This window comes from Lepidothrix coronata, unplaced genomic scaffold, assembly GCF_001604755.1.
Source record: "Lepidothrix coronata isolate B3197 unplaced genomic scaffold, Lepidothrix_coronata-1.0 Scaffold72, whole genome shotgun sequence".
NCBI lineage: Eukaryota > Metazoa > Chordata > Aves > Passeriformes > Pipridae > Lepidothrix > Lepidothrix coronata.
The window spans coordinates 2,128,985-2,149,070 of record NW_016690252.1 but is presented as its reverse complement, the minus strand read 5'-3'; the positions used below and the strand labels follow the sequence as shown (position 1 = coordinate 2,149,070).

General features: G+C 38.1%; 1 protein-coding gene across 4 annotated transcripts in view; it reads right to left on the bottom strand.

The window, feature by feature from the left end:
• Positions 1-20,086, bottom strand: part of KIAA1328 (KIAA1328 ortholog) — a 172,200-nt gene that overhangs the window by 135,636 nt on the left and 16,478 nt on the right. For all 4 annotated transcript variants that reach the window (XM_017819087.1, XM_017819088.1, XM_017819089.1 and 1 more), the window contains one exon: positions 17,696-17,811. In XM_017819087.1, coding sequence (XP_017674576.1) covers positions 17,696-17,811 — 116 coding nt within the window. The remainder of the gene's footprint in view (positions 1-17,695; positions 17,812-20,086) is intronic.

The window sequence follows — 20,086 nt, the reverse complement described above, 5'->3', positions numbered from 1 at the left end:
TAGTTAATGCTGATCAAACAGCCTACCCATCACTTTTGTCATAATATATCATGGCCCCTTGAAATCTGCCCAACTTCACCAACCCTACCAGAAATCTGTGGGATGGGCACCCAACCTGCAGCACATTTCATGAAGCGCAGCTGAGGACAGAGCAAACCTGTGACAGCTTGGAAAGCTTACTCAGCCGTGGACACTGCAGAGCTTGCTTTGTTGAATGAGAAACAATTCAGATTTACAGAGAAAGCCCTACAGTTATGGCAACACTTCCAAACTGGAAGGAAAATCCGAACTTAAATTCAGGTTACATGGACAAAGAACTAGAAGCCAGAGAGAAAGACAGACAGTGACCCATCCTCTGCTGGGAAAGAAAAGGATGCCTAAGGATCTTTCAGGTCTAATTCTAATACATGCTGCTCATACAACATCAACATTTTGTCAAAACCACTTTTCAAACAGAAGAAGAAAACCAACTTGCTGAAATCTAAGAAAATCCTCTCTTTTTTTTCAAAGATGACAATATTTTCATTTTGCATCAGGTGTTGGGTTGCTTGCTGAGATTTTCTTTTATCACAAATTGTCATGTTTTGCTCATTATAAAAAAAAGTCATAATGATATGGCAGTAGCTGAAAGCCTAACAAAATGACTGACATTCAGTATTGATATATATTGTGTCTTGCAATGACAGACTGACACACTTTAAAAAAACAAATAGATCACTTCCATTATGTCTGAGCACAATCATCAGGATAGCAGGATCACAACATGCTTCTCTCACCATGTCATGAAACAACATAAAATCAAAACATGGCATCTTTGAATTCATTTGAAAGACATTTTAGTGAAACAAAATTGCTTTTCAAAGTATTAACAATCCCTGCAAAATAGAAATTTAAAATTTTGATCAACTCTAAATGAAAAAAATTACAGCTTGTCTTTAATTCACTTACTTTTCAATGCCTGTTTAGGAACAAATACTATGTAAGCCAAGAGGCTGACAACAGATTTCTATCCCTAATGTAAGAAATAACTGAAAAAGAAATAATAAAATATGTAAGATGCTAGAAGTTGTTTTCTTTTCTACACAAGATCCATCATAACAAAATGTTAGGATCAATTAACAACCATTTCCTAGCACTGCACCGAGGGTCTCTAGCCACTATAAATTCTGTTGTAATTTTCACATATAACAGTTTATTTCACCAAACCATTGTTTGTTCGAGACCATAAAAACTGTGGGAGACTCCTTCTGTAAATGAATCTCAATCAAAATCTGTTTTGAGCATTGCTGCATTTTCCAAGACTCCTAATGCATCCTTTTCACAGAGCAAGGCATATAGCATTCAACATTCTGCACGATAAACTACAGCAAAATTGACATTGTGGCAATAGAGACTACATCTCTATTAAACTTACAGAACAAAGAGCCAACTGAGTTTTAAATAAAAGATAAAGCACCACATGGCTATACTAGGAGTCTCATGTCTGTCAGCAAGTCTGTTCCCAGATGACCAGAGTTCTGGCAGATGATTTGGTATGCAAGTTCATTACAGAGTCTGTCCACACTCTGTACCTTTCATACTGGAGCTCTGTCAGGCCAGTGAAAACAACCTGACAAACATCTTGCAGTGTGACACCATCCCTCCACGTATCTGTTTTATTAATGTGCATTCAGTGCAGCTTTATGTATGAAAATGTTACAGTGAATTATTCTCCTGTTATCATAGACTTAATCTTGGCACTAGGCTTGATATTACACCTGATTCTCAAACTGGTTTTCCAAACATGAAACTGTTATGTTTAAAAAAAAAAATGTTTTGATGATTGTTCTGATATGAAAGTTTGCAATCATGGAAGAACTACTGTCCATTACCCATAAATCTAGACAAGTCTAGAAGACTCACTCTGCTTGAGATAAAATTGAGATGAGAGTACTCAAATCCCAGAAGCAAAGTACAGACTTTAACAAATTCTAGGGAAAATATATCTCATATTAATAAACAAACTAGTACTAACTCAGAGTCTCTCCATTCTTTGCATACTCAATACTACATGATTGACAAAAAATGGGAGATGAGCAGGAAAAAAAGAAACACTGTGTGTATTCACATTAATTTACAGGTGAGTCTCCTGGGTAGAGAATGACTTCACATTTTGCACTGACAATTTGTGTTGTGACTGGCTACTGCACTAATTTCTGGACATGTCTGCAGTACAGGCACAGGAGACATTACCTAAACACACTGACTGCAGACCCATCCGCAGCAGTGGATCACAGATGTTACTCAAATCAAGGTGGGCAAGCAAACAGTGCCAAGGCTGAGAGGGAGGATTGAGCAAACTGGCCTTCAGCACGCCTCTCCAAGGAGTTCAGCACAGCTTAGACTGGATGAACAACACCCTGGGTCATGGGCTTATCTTTACTCTTTAGGAAGAATATGAGAAAGTCCCAAAGATTCATATCCAGAAGCATGATGTTGTTAGAATGTCTGCAGTAGGAACTCCAAGAGATCATCTCTTTTTCTCTTCACATGATGTAACAGCATAATTGCAGTCCATACAGGAGAGTAATGCTTGTCCTCCATGCAGCTGCCTGAAGAAACTCTGCAAAGCCTTGTGCTGTAGCCTTCACTAACAAAGGTGATAGGAAAAGCCATTATGTGACTTTAAAAATTCTCTTGAAGCTTCCTGACCCCTCCTACATCCCTACATTTCCTGACCAAAAACATTGTTCATTCCAAAGACAAGCGGGCTTTAATAAATAATGTTAAATTAAAACATATGCAAAATATGATACAAAGTGACAAGATGTAGGGATTTACACAACTGCCTTACTGAATCAACCTACAGCAAATACACAACCCAACACTTTCAAAACACACAGCATTGAAGAATAGATCCCCACTGGGCAACACACTTTGAAGACAGACTAATCATCTTCCAGGAAAATAGGAAGAATGTTTTTTCCTGAGCAAAAAACCTCTTTCCTAGGAAATGAAGTTTCACATCATCTAACAACCAGATTCAGAGAGTGAAGAAGAGTTTATGTATAATCTCATATACTCTTCAAGAGCCTTATAAACTTCTGGCAGATTTAGTAATCTTCCATAAGTCTCCAGATTTCACAAGTCCTGTTAAAATAAAACTCTTGACATTGAGAAAAAGAAAGTAGAAAAACACCTAAAGCAACGCAGTGTTATAAAAAGAGAAGAGCACAAACCAGTCTTTATTACAGTCCACAAACACATTCTGGGTTGCTCCTGGGGCAGAAGATATACTGGAGACAAAATACCACTGATTCAGCAAGCCCACAGTAATTTTATGTCAAAACTATGAACTGCAGCGCAAAGCTCCTGCAATGCAAGTTACCCACACTTTATTTAATCTCAAGGAGCAGCAGAAAATAATGGCTCCTTCAGTAGATATTAACTGCAGAACTTTCATATGTTTTCTATGAAATATGAGGTAAGAATCTATTCTAGTGTCTACAAAGAGCAACAGACATGCCAACGGCAAAGTGCTGCAAATCATCCCCAAGAGGGACAGGTGCAGACAAAGACAAAGCCCAAATAAACACCCAAGGACAGGACTCAGTAACTTTTAATTAATAGTCAACTGTTCTGTAATTTTTTTTTCAGAATTATTTCAGCCACGTGTATTTCCTCACACACAGTGAAAATTCACAAGAAAACCATATAAAATACAAATCTGTTGCAGATGAAGACCCCAAACCTCTGACTGCTTTATTACTGGTATTTAAAAGGCAAAAATCACAATGCTGGGGAGTAAATCCTGACTGTAGGCAGCACCATTCACAGTTTTGAGACACCAACAGCTACACAGCTAATGCGCAGATCCAGCTACCTGATGCCTTTTCTCTGACAATTTAAACCATTCACAACAACTCAATGTCCTTGAACAACTAACAAAAGAACAATTACACTGTTGTCCCACAAACTCTCTGGCAAAGCAAGACTGAACAGAATTCCTAACAAGGAGGACAAGACACCTTTGCCACGGTGGAAGTCAACAGGCCTATTTAAAGTCTCACCATCATTTGTTGGCTCAGTCATTGCAGTTACTTAAGAGGACCAACCTTTAATTGTACCATATATGTGCACTTAAAAGTTTGACCTTTGGGGACTTTCCGTAACACTCACCAGAAATTTTGCCACATAGCTTCGCAAAGATGAACTTCATCAAGGCAACTTTCACATGGAAGGAAAAGCAAACAAACCCCAATTAGTACACATTGCTGTTCTGACTTTGCTAAGCTCCCCGACCTTTCAGTCATACAATCCTTCTCAACCTTGTTCCATTTCACCAAGATTTCTCACCTTTTATAATCCAAAAGTCAAGCAGTTCCCATCATTCATACAACAGGCATCCAAGTGAAAGAAACTTCTCTCACCTTGTCCTCTCTTTTCCCTTTGAGACTGGGCACGTCTATTGCTCTAATTCCTTCTCCATAAACATTAAATAGAAGGAAGATCTAATTAAGCAAAACACTGGCACAAGAACAAGCATGTTTAAGCTAGTTGTGACTGTGTCTAGCTTGGAAATTAAAAGATGTCAAAAAAACATTGGAAGATCTTTTTAAACACTCATCCTTAAAAAATGGCACAGTGGAGAGAAGTAACAAATGAACCAAGGCAGATATTTACAGCTTTAGGAACAGAAATATTTAAGAGAATTGTTTGAAAGAGCCAGAATGTTCCTGATAGCCATCTGTCCCCTGAAGATGAGTCAGAAGAATCTCTGGTGCCTTCACTATTCAGTCAGAACAATGCAATTATATTGTTGTTGAATTCTGTGGACTGTCTTGTGGCTGTTTCCAGAAAGAGGAGTGTAATATACAACATGAAATTTGCCAACATGAGAGAAGTTCAATATAAACAGTTCATTAAAATCAACTAGGATTCACAGGTTGTGTGTGCACAGATCCCCAGGCATCACAGCAGATGTACCTAAGGCAGTATGCCCAGATGGCTTTCTGAGGAAATCAAGAGCCTTTCAGGGTAACCAAATCTAGGCCCACACTAGCAGAGACAATGCCATGCAGTCCTTTCCACAGTGAAATTCTGTTCTGAAGGTAAGTTACTTGCTCCCATAACTTCTTTCCACAGATAATTAGAAACATATTTCTTATTTTTAATTTCCATCTTTTCATAGGATAAATTTATGCAGGAGATTAATTGGCAGGTTAAAGCAGAGAGCAATGACAAGTTAAATATGGTTATCTGCACTGAAACAGAGCAGTAAGGCCTCACAGGACTTGTCCAGTTACCTGAAGTGACAGCTGGATGTTAAGAGCTGTGCTCACTTGAGTCCTATTCTGTACCATTATGAGACAATGAGTAACATCTTTAAAAGCATCTAAGGATCTTTCATCAATGTGCCTAAAAATATTTATAGGAACCAAAAAGTTCTCTCTGAAGACAATGAAATACGAAGAAATCCACACTGGAAGAGTTCATGTATTATGAAGGCTGTTAAATGTTTTGCTTGCATTTTTACATAATTACTAAAATTCTACTCTCTGAAAAAACTGCACGAAATCAACACACTTACTTGAGTATTCCACTCTCTGGATGTAAACAAAATTAGACCTGCAAATTTTTATGACCGCAGCACATTTTATTTACCATTTCTTTTATTTTTGCATTGTGGAACCTGAGCCATATTCCATTCCTCCTCTTGGCACCTCCTACAAAACTTCAAGGTGTCACAGCTTAATGTGTGCAAACGTGCTGAAAACAACATCTACAAGAATATTACTAAATGCCCATACTGAACTCTAAAAATTAATTTACAGGACTTCAGAAGACAGCAATGTGCCACTTTACTGTCAAATTCCAAGCTGAGTTTACAGAACTACTAGGTGGAGAAAAAAAGCCCTAACAAGGGCTTAAAATATGCAGAAGTCAAATGACAAACCTTCACAAGGGCATTTTCACATTTCCAAACAGTAACACTAAGTAATTCAGACGGCAAATATGTGGCTTCATGTATCAAAACATGTGCCAATCTAACAGAAATGAAATTGTACAGGGACAAGAAAACGCCTGGCTGACTGCAAACTGTTGAAAGAAAAGATGCATTGCTAGATCAATCATATTTGAACCTTTCTGCAGGCTGATGGATCCAGAAGCAACAGTCTTGGCCTGGCAATTAAATTTAAGCATAATCATCACATGGTGGCTTAAAATCATAGTTTAGAATGCCATCACACCATGCCAACTACCTCCTCACTGCACCTGCACTGGCACCTGGGCAAGACTCAGTCACTGTAAACAACACTATATTTTGGTTTCCTGGTTCCTTCAGCCAGGATAGTTTAAGAAAGTTTTGATAGCTACAATTGTTTTATTCCATTTTATTCTCAATGCTTGGGGTATACATCCTTCAGCTGACTGACTTTTTAAATCTCTTCAGTACTTAAACTGTCACATTTGACATATAATCTGACGCCACAGAGTCATAGTTTGAATATTTCAGTTCTATTGCTTTTAATTCTGTACCAGTTAATCATATTTTATTTAAAGGTAAAATGTTAATCCTCTGATGTTGAAAATCATCATACGTTACCTTTTTATGGCCACATATTAAAATGAGGATACTTGCCAATTACCTAGAGTCTTCTTTTCAGGATTTAAATGAGACATTGATGAGAGGTCAGCTCAGAATCTCTGCAGTACAACAGTCTGCTCTGCATGCCAGAGGCGCTCTCTTTAAATTTCCCAGTACTTCACAGATGAAATTAGCACATCTCACCAACTGCTACTCCACATCGGTGTGTCCTATTTTAATCCTGAGTAAAAGGTGTACCAAAAGGCACCTTGCTCCAGATTGTTTGCTATAAAGTGGTTACATGCACTACTGCAAGCTCAGAACTGAATCCTTCAAAAATTCAATGGTTCTCTTCTAGATAATGAAAGTAAATTTTTTGGTTTTGTTTTAATATTGCTGCTTCTCATTGCTTAAAATACAGCTCTACACTCACCATCAGAATGAGGTCTTAGACTGCAAGCATTTCCCAGCAGGGATTTTTGTCTCTATACTTGTCTGCAAAGCAACCAGCAAATTGTTAATAATCTATAATTAAAGACACCACAAGCCCAGAACCCATCAGAGTATATCTCCAGTTTGCTCACTTGTCCCTTTATGCACAAAATATGCCTTTTCATTTCAGTCCAAGTACCCTTTTCCATTTGGGTGCCTCCTTCAAACCTTCTTCTATGACACAACCAAGAGAGATGCTTTTTAACATCTATTTTTATGTTTAAAACAACGAAAATGACAAATCTGTGTGACATACTTCTCTCAGTCTCCTGCTTGACCCTAACATTTTTGGTTTTATTTAAGATTTTCAGAGAGTGTCCATGAAATGCCATAACTGAGCAACGTGCACACATTTAACCTTTCACGTCACATAAAGGCCAGCAAGCAGCACGACAAATTTTTAAATAGGCAACTAGGAGAGAAGACAGCAGAGTTGCCCAATGACACATATGGTAAGTTAGGAAAAGCAAAGAACTGAGCTGGACATTCTCTGGCTTTCCACACTCATTCACATCCGTCATGTCTGGCTGGTAAGCAATACACCATGTATCCATCTCTATAGTTACTTCTTCCTGTGACCCCAACTGCATACTGCAGGTTGCAACTCACCTGCTCCACCCTGAGCACCCAACTTGCAATGGTAAGCAAGTCGTCCCAAGATAAAGTTCATACGGAACAAGATGCAACACACTAATCTCATTTTTAAATGGAAGAAAAGCAGTGTGGGTTTGGTGGTGGTGCTGATTATACTTGTTTACTTTTATTCCACCACTTCCATTTTCAGAAGTACAATTACTGGCAATGTTGCTTAGATTTTTGCGTTAACTTTCAGTGTTAACTTCAGTACAAGTATCAAAGCTCTGACATTTCTAGAAAGAAACAGGACAACACCGTTCATACAACAACCACCATCACCACTTAGTTAAGTGTGGTCTCGTGCACCTCTGCAAAATTAAAAAAAAAAAAAATCTTAAATGCAAAACTAAAAACCTGACAATGTAGAATTCCACATGCATTTCTTCTGACGAGCACAAAGTGTAGCAGCTGAAACTGCTCCCTCACTGAACCTTCTCCACAGCGATGCTCTGCTGCCAGCAAAGCCAAGCCACTGCCTGAACAGGCAACTTGCTCTATGAAGCTCCAGGTCTTACACAGGAGGCAAGCTCAAAGCTACAATCTTTATTTTAACACATCATTGCCTTGAACTTTAGAAGACTTTTCCTCCCCCACCGCTCATAACAAAGGTCTCTGTTACTACATCATTTGGAAGTGACTGGTAGGGCTGAAACCTAAGTTTCAGTTCTCACAGATTCTGTAGAATGAAACAAACTATATCTAAAAAGTGCAGATATGCTTTTTTATTTCTTTTGCAGTTCAGGGGAGGGGGGAGGGAAAAGCATCACTGATTTGTATATTAAAGTGCAAGCATCTGTCCTACTGATGACATTCTAGGGAAGCACATTAGCATAAAATTTAACGATGTCAAATAAGTGGATGTGAAATAGGGACTGCGTAAAGACACTATTTCCAAGCCTGACAGAAACATCACTGTTTAGAAATGCAAATGAAACCATTATGTTCAATAATTATATGAAAATATGAACAGTTCAGCATGTTTTCCAGCCCTGATGGCGGTTAATGGGATGTACGCTTATGTAAATAACTACTATTAAAGCTAATGCTGAAAAAAACTAATAAATTCATACTAAAGCAACTGATTTAGTACGCTTTTAAACCCCAGCAGTGCTCACTTATTAGAAAGGAGTGCATTCTTATGTTTAGAACTCATTACTGTTACAAGTCACTGCAACTCCATCAATTACCATGCATTAATGAAAATGGGACACATACAAAAAAAATTATTGCCTCTCAGCAGTTTTCTTTAAAGACAAAATATAGGGGTATTACCATCATGGGGCCTTGAGGGGAACTTATCAGCAACATAATCCTTATTACTACAACTGTACTCCCTGTGCTATAAACCCTGGGGTATTTTTTGTCCCAAGAAGGGGCTGACCTTTATGTAAATCTCTTGACACTTACGCAATGAAAGTGACCACGCTGCCATCAGGAAAAGCTTACCACTTCCACAATTAAAAAAGGTACTTAAATAAACATATACATACGAGGATATGAAGTGAAAAATGTAAATGTGGAACGAAAAAAACACAACTCCTGAAACTAGAGCAAGGAGTGTGATGCCAATGCAACTAAAGAGAAAAGGTATATATTGAAGTCTTCAATGAAGTTCCTGTATTTGGATAAATTTCATCCAGTTTTACACTTATACTTTTAATAACCTCCTAGAGAGCCATGGAATTAGGACTTCAAGGATGCTATTCATTTCTCTTTGGATGTATTCTCCAATTCCTCAGCATTACTCAAAATTCTTAGCCCTGGTTAAACACCACAATTGACAGAGGAAACAAAACCAAGAGTGCTGTTATAGCAATGAATTCCTAAAGAAATTAAAAGCTGAGATTTACTGAATGCCTGTAACTCTACAACTAACCCACTTTCACTTTCTAAGTAATCTCTGAAATTGAGATATTAATGTAACATCCACTAGATCCTAAGAAGTTTAGCAAGGCTGAAAATGTATTTATATTACTTTGCACTGACTGGCAGCTTAAAATTAAGGATGGGTTTGAACAACTTTACAAGAGACTATGGACAAAGAACTGATGCCAAATTGAGAAGATTCACACAGGACAGTTATCTGCCCAGCCTCAGCTGCTGTCAAACAAGATGGAATTTTGCTCTGGGGAGGTACAGCACAGACTTGCAACTCTGACTACAAAGGCACTGCCAATAAGAACTATGAAATCCCACAACAATAGAAAGGAGGTAAGAAATAGCTTAAGTTTTCATCATGCTTGAACAGTAACAAAGTTCACAGAGGCCAATGTCCACTGTAATAGCCAATGTTAAATCAATGTTAAATTAATGCTGTGTTTAAGTGCAATGTACTCTCCACAGCACAAGGCAAAAATAAAGGCTACCCCAGCCCGAAAAATTTCCAATCTAAAACCAGGTAGCAAAACTAGGCTTTCAGAGGGCCAGCAGCTTACAACAGCAAACATGTGATGACAGTCATTGTGACAAAATGCTTGATGGGGGAATGGTAGAAGGAAAAAAAACCCACAAAACTATCTGATTGCTTTCACTAAATCTCTGTTGAAAGAGAGGTATGAAGTGTTTTGCTATCCAGACCATTAAAACTATTTCATGAGCGAAGGCCACTCTAAAAACAGTAAGACAAATTTGCTACTGATTAATAATAAAGCCATTCATTTTATTCTTCAAATCTAAAGTAATTACAAGCCAGAGCATGGTAAATGGATTTAGCAGAAGCCATTACGTAAGAAGAATCCTTTAAAGAAGAACAGTAATTTAAAAGACTGAACTGAATAATGAACTCTCCTGAACAACAATTACTATGAGATTGATTTATTGAAAGTGTATTTAATCATGCAAGAAATGTTTAAACTTTCCAAAATAGTTCAGGAAGACAGAGAAACCAATAGCAGAGTCAGTCCAACGTCCTCATTATAGTTGAGAAGCTGAAGCAGATGGAGAATTCATTTAGTTTGGAAGGATAAAGTACATCAATTCCTCTGAATCCACATTTCTAGTCAATTTGTTACAGTACCAGCTTCAACAATTAATGATCTCATTTTCGCATTTGTGCCTCCTTTTAAAAGATCTCAGTCTTTGTTTCCAAATGAGCTAAATGTCATAAAGGAAAACTTAAACAACACTTTGAAAGCTCACACGCCTAAAGCCAAATGTTTCAGCAGTAGCCACAAAACCAGGGGTCAAATTCAGTCAGGTTAAGTAGCCTGGTCAGTGTCTGAGGAAAAAAAAAAAAAGGAAGATCTGTCTTTCACCTGAGACACTTAAACTGCCCAGCCTGACTTCTATAGAGAAATATTTTTTTGATCTGAATTACTTCAGTGTTTTCTTCTTATGGTACCTGATGTTGATACATGAGATCACCACGGTTGAAGGAGCATTTCTAATGACAGGTCTCTCCTGTTCGCTTTAGACAGGGGCAGCCCATCAAAATATCCAGTTCTGAGACCCACACCAGATAGTTAACATAGATAGTATCATGTCTGTGCTTAAGAAACCCAGAGCTAGGAGACAGGCTGTCTGTGAAGCATTTAGCGACCAGTGGTTATCAACAACCTGGCAGAGCAGAACTCTAGCTCTTATTCAGTCAGACAGTTCAGAAACACCAAGTCTTTAGTACCAGGAACAGATCACCACAGTACAAAAATGTCATGAAACTGAGGAGGTGCAAGAACGCCACTAACCCTCAACACTCACCGCAGGGGGCCTCCAAAATTCTGTCCCAGAGCTGCCAGGTGGGAAAGTCTTCTCCTGTGTCAGCCACACACTGAACCATTCCACACCTGGTACAAAACACAGACCAAGCCTGCTTCCCTCACCCCACAGCTGTATTTCGGTATTGACAGTACCATCTCACAGACAATCCCACACCACTTAAGTGCACAGGTTTAGGGCAAAAAGCCTGTCTAGCTCGCATTCTACAGAGGCTGTTGCTGACTGTTTAGATGCTGCCTGTTGGTTCTGGGTATTTTCACAACATGGACAATGTAGCCAGCTTGTGCTCTAAGGCACTAGCTAGGATTAAACATAGAAAGCTCAGCTTCAAATGCATCTGCAGCCATTGATCCATTTGAACACTCAACATTACAACGTTTCACCTTGTTTTAGTTTAAAAGTTAATGAAAAATTCAAAATATCTTATTTACCCAATAGTCCTTGACAGATTTTTCTACATTTAAGTTCGTAAATACATACATTATTTAGCCAATACTGCAGTTACAGAATAGTATATAAATATTTAGAGACTTTTTAATAAGTGCAGCTTTTTTTCAATAGACCTCAAGGGTTGCTTAGAAACATTTACTAGTAAGATACCTGAAATAACAGTAAGGAAAACATCTTCAAAGAGTGAAGCAGTTGGATAAAATGGAAGAAAGGGACAAAATACTAACTTTTTCATTCTCCTCACACACCTTCAAACAAATTATGATGCACAAGAAGATATATAGTATGCATTCACATATGAAAAACAGAAAGGAAAAAACATTAAACTGACAAGCCAAGGGGGCCAAGTTAAGAAATAAAAGAAAAATAACGACGGTCATTTCAAACCCTCAGTTCGTAACTTGTCAGAAACTATACCATCAGGAACAGACTTAGCCAAAGTCGAACTCTCAAACTGTTACTGAGTCTTAAATAAATAGCTTGACGTTCAAAAGCATTATGTACAAGTTTCCTGCAAACAGAAAATTTGTCTTCATATAGAAATTTTCTTCTTGTCCTTTATTTTCTGTTAGGGGTGGGGAGGGTGAGCAACAAGGCAGGGACCCCCTTTCATATATGTGCATGCTTAACTATACTGTTAATTTCCATACCCCAGTTCTCCCTGACACTGTGTCGTCATTTTGAGTTCAGACTAACTGTCCTCTTGCAAACAGCTGCCATGGGGAGGGACACACACACAGGTATCTGCCAAGCAGGGGCCACACATTGCACAAAATACATTGCCAAAGCCTCCTTGTGCAAGACTCTTTCTGTTTCTTCACTTGTGATGACAACCTGATGGGTCAGATTAAAAAAAGGAAAGGAAGCAGAAGCGCGTGTTTCTCTCCGCATTTTCACAAAAGCAAATTAAGCATTACAGAGGAAAGGTATGACAGAACAAGCAAGTGAATTCTGTACTCTGATACCTGTTTTTCTATCACTTTGTTCTTTGCATTAAGTAAAGCCAGCAACTATTTTTCTTCTGAAAAATACTACTAATTCTCCATTAACACAGTAAGATAGGAAAAGGAGAAAATATGTAAGTACCCTAATTTATGTGTGCAAGACTAATGTAATGAACAGTACTAGGCAAAACTAAAAGCATTTTATTAAAGTCTCTAGATAATGCTTATAAAGCTCATTATTCTTCCGGCAAATTAATATTCTATGTCTCACTAACAATATCAGCAAATGAACTGTTTTAGTTAAATTAATATTCACATTAACTGCATGCAAAATCAACTAATTAAGTAGTTCTATAATATTAAGGACATATGTAAACAGAGTCTGTGATCAATTTTAAGACTAACCAAGTAAATCACATGGGATTTGTCATATGAACTTGGCTTGGTCTTCAGCAACCTGGTCTACTGGGAGGTGTCCCTGGCCAGGGGCATTGGATCTAGATGGTCTTTAAAGGCCCTTCCAGCCCAAACCATTCTGTAAGTCTGTGTTCAGCCAGAAATAATTCCAACAAAAAGCTTAACTAACCCAGGTACGTTCTAAATATACACAAAAACAGCAGTTTAGTAGGACTGATAAATTCAAATTTACAAAAAGAAGTTAGTAATAACCAGAATCTCTTCTTCTCTTTACTTGCCTATCCTTTGTCTGCATCATGGCTAGGCTTCGTGAACGAAGTCTACATAATGATAATTTAAGCAGACCTTAGAATTCAACAGCCAATTTTTCAAATTTTTTTTAAAGTTTCCTCTACCCGGTGAATAAATCTTTACAGACATGTTAAGATTGTTTCTTCTTCTTCATTTATGCAACATCATCAAATTTACATGGAAAAAAATCCCCAATGGTGATAAAAAGATAAAGACCACAACCTTATTTCTTTGGGCTCTGAAATAACAGTAGTATTTGTTTTTTAATAATCTCATTATTATACTTTTTTTCCTAAGACATCTATCATGACAGTACTGGGGCATCTTACAAAAGATATTTTCCTGATTGTTCAATTAAATCATATTTAGGACCTAAATTAATAATAGGTGCATGAAAATATGTTGAGGGGGAAGGAAAGCCAGCAGCTTTTCTATTAACAGCTCCTAGTAGAGCTGGAAAAACAGGCAGCACAAGTTGTCTAAGTGTGCTGCACACTCCTCATCCCTTATTGTGAAAATGCAAATGAAACAAATAAGAAAAAGGAAGTTGTGAGTCACACACTCCAAAATCAATGCCAGAATTTAGATGGCCACTAGAAGCAGTTTAGTCACCCAGTGTGTATCCAGAAGACAAATACCAAGAGCGGATGTTGAGGAAGACACAGAGGGAGGCAACACCCTTCTCACATGAGCTTCGCCTCAAATTCTGCTTCAAAGTTTGGAGAGTGCTGGAATACACAGAACAGACACATCCCTGCCTCCACCAGCTGTCTCACAATCATCTGCTTGATTCTAGGCCAACTGCCACCATCCTGGCTCTTCCTTAACCCTGATTGCTTATCCCAAACACTTCTGAACTCATCACTCACAGGCTTTTACTGCTTTCCCATCAGCCCTGTCCAGCCTAACCTCCTTTTCCAAGTCTTTCTTTACAGCCAGGTTCTAGATCTCACTTTCCCAATACACACTCTCACATTTCTCCCTCTACCACTTACTTAATCTTCACTTTCAGAAAACGATTTTTTCCCACCACTTTCTCATCTTCACAGCTGTAAGATGCTTTCATTGTGGAGGGCATCAAAAGAACAGGGGCACCTGTTATTGGATCTTCCAGTTCAGCTTAACTGGGCAAATTTTAATAACAGCAAGAGATGTCATCACAGCACATGCACATTAACACCACTAGGCATCACATCTCCTAAGAACAACAGCACTAGAACTTTCCAGAAAAAAAGGCTTACAGGAGTTTATTACAAGCGAAATAAAGTTTTGATCCTGTTTTGGTTTTGGAATTGTTTGAAACACTTTAGATCAAGCTTCTTTTGAAAGAAGACAGTTTCAAGTGTTAAATGCCTTGAGAAAAACCAAGCCAAAATACCTACTTTTGTCCAAATTATAATATGACAGGTCTAACAATACTGCTTTAGGAAAAAATTGTAGACCGGGCGACTACTTGAAATCCCTAATTTTCCTTAATTCTGTGATAGTAAGTACTTGGCAATGCTAAGAGTAGGCTGGCCTATTTGTGGTTCACAGTGTGCTCATCAGGGTTGTCCCCCACTAGTGGAATGCCCTGGTAATAACTACTCAATTTTTTAAAGTGTCAACTGCAATGGAAGGATAGAACTGACTTTTAAATTTGCATGAAATTTTAGCTGCTGTTCCCTACCCAGATGACACTGACCAATTCCAGAGCAAATGTGAGCTTAGGCTGCAGACAGATACTGGATTTCAAATACTGCTAAGTTACTCAAAGTTTTGCGGTGAGTTCACTGCATACCACCCATTTCCCCACTCCCAAAGCTTCTGTAATAGTTCATCAGCAATGAGTTCTAACAGAGGGGTCCTCACAGCTTCTTGGGGGGAAAAAATAATCAACGACAGCAAAATAAAGACAGATTTGCTTCAAAGTAGGAGTTTCAAGCACCAAACAATATCTGCAAGAATCTCAATAAGAAAAAAAAAAAAAGGAAATTCACCAAATTCCTTTTTGCCGGAAAAAAAAAAACAAACTGCCCATGCTAAATGAATTAAACCTTTACCAAGTTGGAATTACACTTCACTGGATATCTGCAGTTATATCAGAAGAACCGATTTATTACCACAGGATAATTTTTAAATACTGGGATAGCTTGCAGACGTTTTCTTATGGTTTTATATCCCTGACATCTAATTTGCAAGTGAACTCCACAATCCAGAAAAACTTGAAGAATTTCAAGTTGCTGTACTTGAAATGGCCATAATCTGTATTCAAACTCAGCAAGTCATTTCTACTATTTCTTGTCCCTGCAACAAGCTTTAAAAAATTAACTGATCGGAGTTACGTTGAAAATCTTGAATCATTCATGTATGATAGGCAAGTATTGCAGCAGTTAAAATTATATTGTTTTAAATTATAACCTTGTTTTATATTTCCAGGTTTTACAAAGTTTTATGAAGTGTAAAATTGCATGCATTAACCTCCTGCCATGTCTACCAGACTTCTGGAAAAATATTCATGCCTGCGCAATCTATTTCTAGCAAAGGGAAAAAAAAAAAAAAACAAGAAAGAAATAAAGCCCACAAAACAAAAAAACAAGCAAAAATGTCTACTTCCCGGTAGCCAAATAAACCTTACATAAATTAGTGAAAGCTTTATGTGGATAAATTTTTAAAAAATTAATCAGGAATATGCATCCCACCCACACTCATGAGCTGACTGGATACACAAGATGTAATACACAACAAAACACTGATTTAGTGAAATTAATGTAGAAGAGTTGTAGCCACAACTAATGGCTCTTGAATACATCAGATTTAATATTTTCCAGTAACTGTTCTTGGCCAGCTAAGTTTGTTGATGTGTATATTATTTAGTACAAACAGGCAAAACTCTTTCTAACAATTTAAGTGCCACTGTGACACAAGGGATCTTCTGGGTCACCAAGGGCAATCTCCTGCTGGCAGAGACCACACATCACTGAGTGCCTTTTGTAAGCCAAGCAAGTTCCATCAAAAAGAAACTGCTTTTTTTGTTAAGCCTCCCAGGGACAAAGAGTGAACTAGGATTGCTTGAACTTTCCAGAACCTTCCTCCAACGTCATGTTTAAGTTTGTGGATTGTTTATGTCCGTTTATTTCTGCTTCAACACTGGCTCATACCTTGAATAGCCCATTTTTGCCTCAGCATTGTCTCTCCCCTATTCACCCCACCACCATTCCAACCTAATTCTATATGGCCAGTCACTATTCAAAAGCATATACAGACACACTTCAGCTTCTGCTCAGGAAATAGCTCCTCCAGGCCCCCCATCATCTCAAGCAGCCCTTCTCCTCAACTTCTGTCGTTTTTATCTTGAACAAGGCATAACTCAAGACTGAAAACAGTACTGTATACAAGCTGCATCATGCTTCCTAAAAACAGCAAGCATTATTATCTTGCCTATTGGAAATACAGCTCCTGATGAACCACACACTATTTGCTGTTGTTGTAGTTGCAGCACCGTCTCTTCCACACCCCACTATAGTCAACCATCAGATCTCTGAGAAATTAAACAACAAAGCATTGACAGCAGAGATTTGGAAGAGAAATGAAGAAGAGAATTTTGTAAAGGTCTGTAACATCACAGCAAAGGAAAACTGCAGTTCCTGCAATGATACTGACTTTGCACGTGATATTCCAAGATTGGGACTAAGCATATGGAGCTTAAAAAAATGCAAGTGACAGTCTGTAAGAAAAAAGAATCAGCTGTTTATAAACAAACAAGCCAACCCTACATCAAAACAAGTCAAAATTGGCTAAACCCCCTAGTACATATATGTAGTTTATATGCCTTCAGTGTAGATTGTCTTTCTCTGGACACTGAGAGAAATGGAATACCATGCAAGTTTTAGACCTAAATTAAAGCCACCTAACAGAATTAAGTAAAAAAAAAAAAAACTATAATCATATTTTAATGCATAAATTCCTTATTGTCATTTTTAGTTGACAAATATCTATTTCATAGCAAAACAACATCATAGGAACAGCTGGATTGCAGTTTTAAGCTCAAATGAACCAGTGTCACATGCTGACAAGTCATCTCTCTGATTGCTTTTGAATGGCAGCACATGCAGATTTATTCTATGCCATAAATTAGAACAATTATTTCTCTGTAGTTCACTTTTTATTTCAGTGAGCCATTGCACATATTTTTAAAGGATATCTTCCCTTTCCTTGATGATAAGTTCATTCTGTTCCTCTAGCTGTCTGATCTTCTTCTCAAATGATTCCTGTTCAGCTTTCAGACGTTCTTCTGTCACTTCTTTTTCTTCACTTACCCTGAAAAGAATTTGAGAAAAATAAAATATACGCCCATAACCACAGTCTCTGCCTTCCAATTCCTCACCACTTTGCAGGTAAATGGATAACACCCTCTCCACCCTTAAACAGGTTCCTTCCTCACAATGTTTATTTTATTATATTACAAGGGAGGATGCATATGACTTTATGAAATACATCATTTCTTCAAAGACACCAATCTCAGTAGAGTACATGCACATTAATGGGCAGCACGGAAGAACAAAGGATGGACCTGAACCCACAATTAGCTTTTGCAGCCTGATTCCCTGCAGCCATAAGGAAGACTCACTGGGATCCTTGCAAGCCCAGGGCATGAAAACAGAAAACTCAAATGGGAGAGCTTAACTGACAAGACAGGAAGGAAATTGGAAAACTTTTCTATTTCTTAATCTATAAAGTAATCCTTCTTTCACATTTACTGGTCAAACATAAGTCCAGGAAAGAATCATTTTTCTTGTTAGCTTTCTCCAAACAAAACAGTTTGTCCTGTTCAGGGGATTTTAAAATATCAAGCTGTAGGAGTAAATTTTCCTTTCTGTCTGGGGTATGGCACCCTGTATCTTGCTGCTCAGTGTAAATAACTGGATCAAGATTAAAAGATGACAATGTGAGAAAGGTTTACAGTGATCATTTATTCTGCACCTCAAGAGCAGGCTGTAAAAACAATTATTCTGGTATCACGTAGGCAAGAAGATCATTATGCACAGATCATCCTGTAACTATGCTAAAAAACATGGCTTAGAAATCATGGTTCTATAAAAGCTCCACAAAAATATTAAGTAATGAGCTTAGACTAATAAATATTATTGCTCTGCACTTAGGCAATTTCTGTTGCTGAAGGCTCTTAAAGTTCAGTCTTTTATGATGATGAAACAGTTGCCACAGCACAGGTGACAGGAGACCAAAGCAGTATAACTTTTAAAAAACTTCAACTTTAACTTCCTTTAAGTGGAACAATCATATAGAAAGAGGAAAGAGGATAAAAAAAGATATGAAATATACATATATATATATATATGTCTACGCCTGGACTAAGCCTTTCACTCATCCCATCAGACTCACTGCCACTCTTGACAGAGAGCTCCAACAAAGGACTGACACATCTATTCAACATCATGGTGTTTCCCTTAAGAGGACACAGGTTTGTTTTGATCTTCCAGAAGAAAAGCCATAAATACCACAACTGGGTCACTCCCCTGGGGTGAACTCTAGTATTCCTCAACTCTAAGATTAACCCACAGCCCTTCCCATATCAGCTTGAGAGGACTGCATGAAGTTGGAAATAATAGTACTGAAACCCACACTTTTCCTCTACAAACCTAGATGGAGACAAACAACAGATAACATACAAACAAATTCTTTAAATTGGGTTGGTTATAAAGCTTGGATCAAACTATTAATTGGAAAGTTTCTAAATTACAGGAAAAAAGTACATGGATTAAGTGTAAAAACATTCCACTGTTCATATGCCCATGGTCTCATTTACAACGCTGGCCCTGGCCTGGGAAGGTGTGATGAGTTCAACCCATTCCTAAGCCCCCGGCCCTCCACTCACACGCTTGTGAGGGTTGTGCACACAGCATTAAAAAAACAGCAAAGGGAACCACCTTTATTAACTCTGGATAAATACCAACACCTACACGCTCCTTAGCTAAGCAGGCAAACTTTTGAAAAATATCTACCACACATACTTCTTTGCCCCCTGATGCAGTAACAGCTACAGCACACATGCCACAGGCTGCAGACCCAGGCTTTAGCAACTAACCACGAGTTCTAGAGCCATCAGGTGACTACAGAATATATGACCTTCCTTCACATTATCAGTGAAAGATGTAAAAATAAAAAAAAAAGAAAATAATTTAGACAAACACAGTGAAGACAGCTATGACCATGTGGATGAAAGACAAGAAGTAAAGGAGAAGGGCAGGGAATTAGAAAGGAAAGAGAGGACAAGTATCATCTCCAGGACACTCTGTAAGGAAGGAAGCTTGCTTACTAACTGCAGGAGTGATGCTACATGAGAAAAAGGTTCGGGACAACTGAAACACTGGGCTATGCTAGCACCCAATAACACTAAACTCAAACATAAGAAAATAAGATGAGAAAGAACAGGGCACTAAAGAAATCAGACTAAACCTAGCAGGTTTTACTCATCCCTGGATTCTGTGATTTGCTGCTTGTATCGGTGTGCATCACATTCACGTGCTGTGTTTGTATTTAACACAGATCACAGCAAGTTGTCACACTCCCAGAC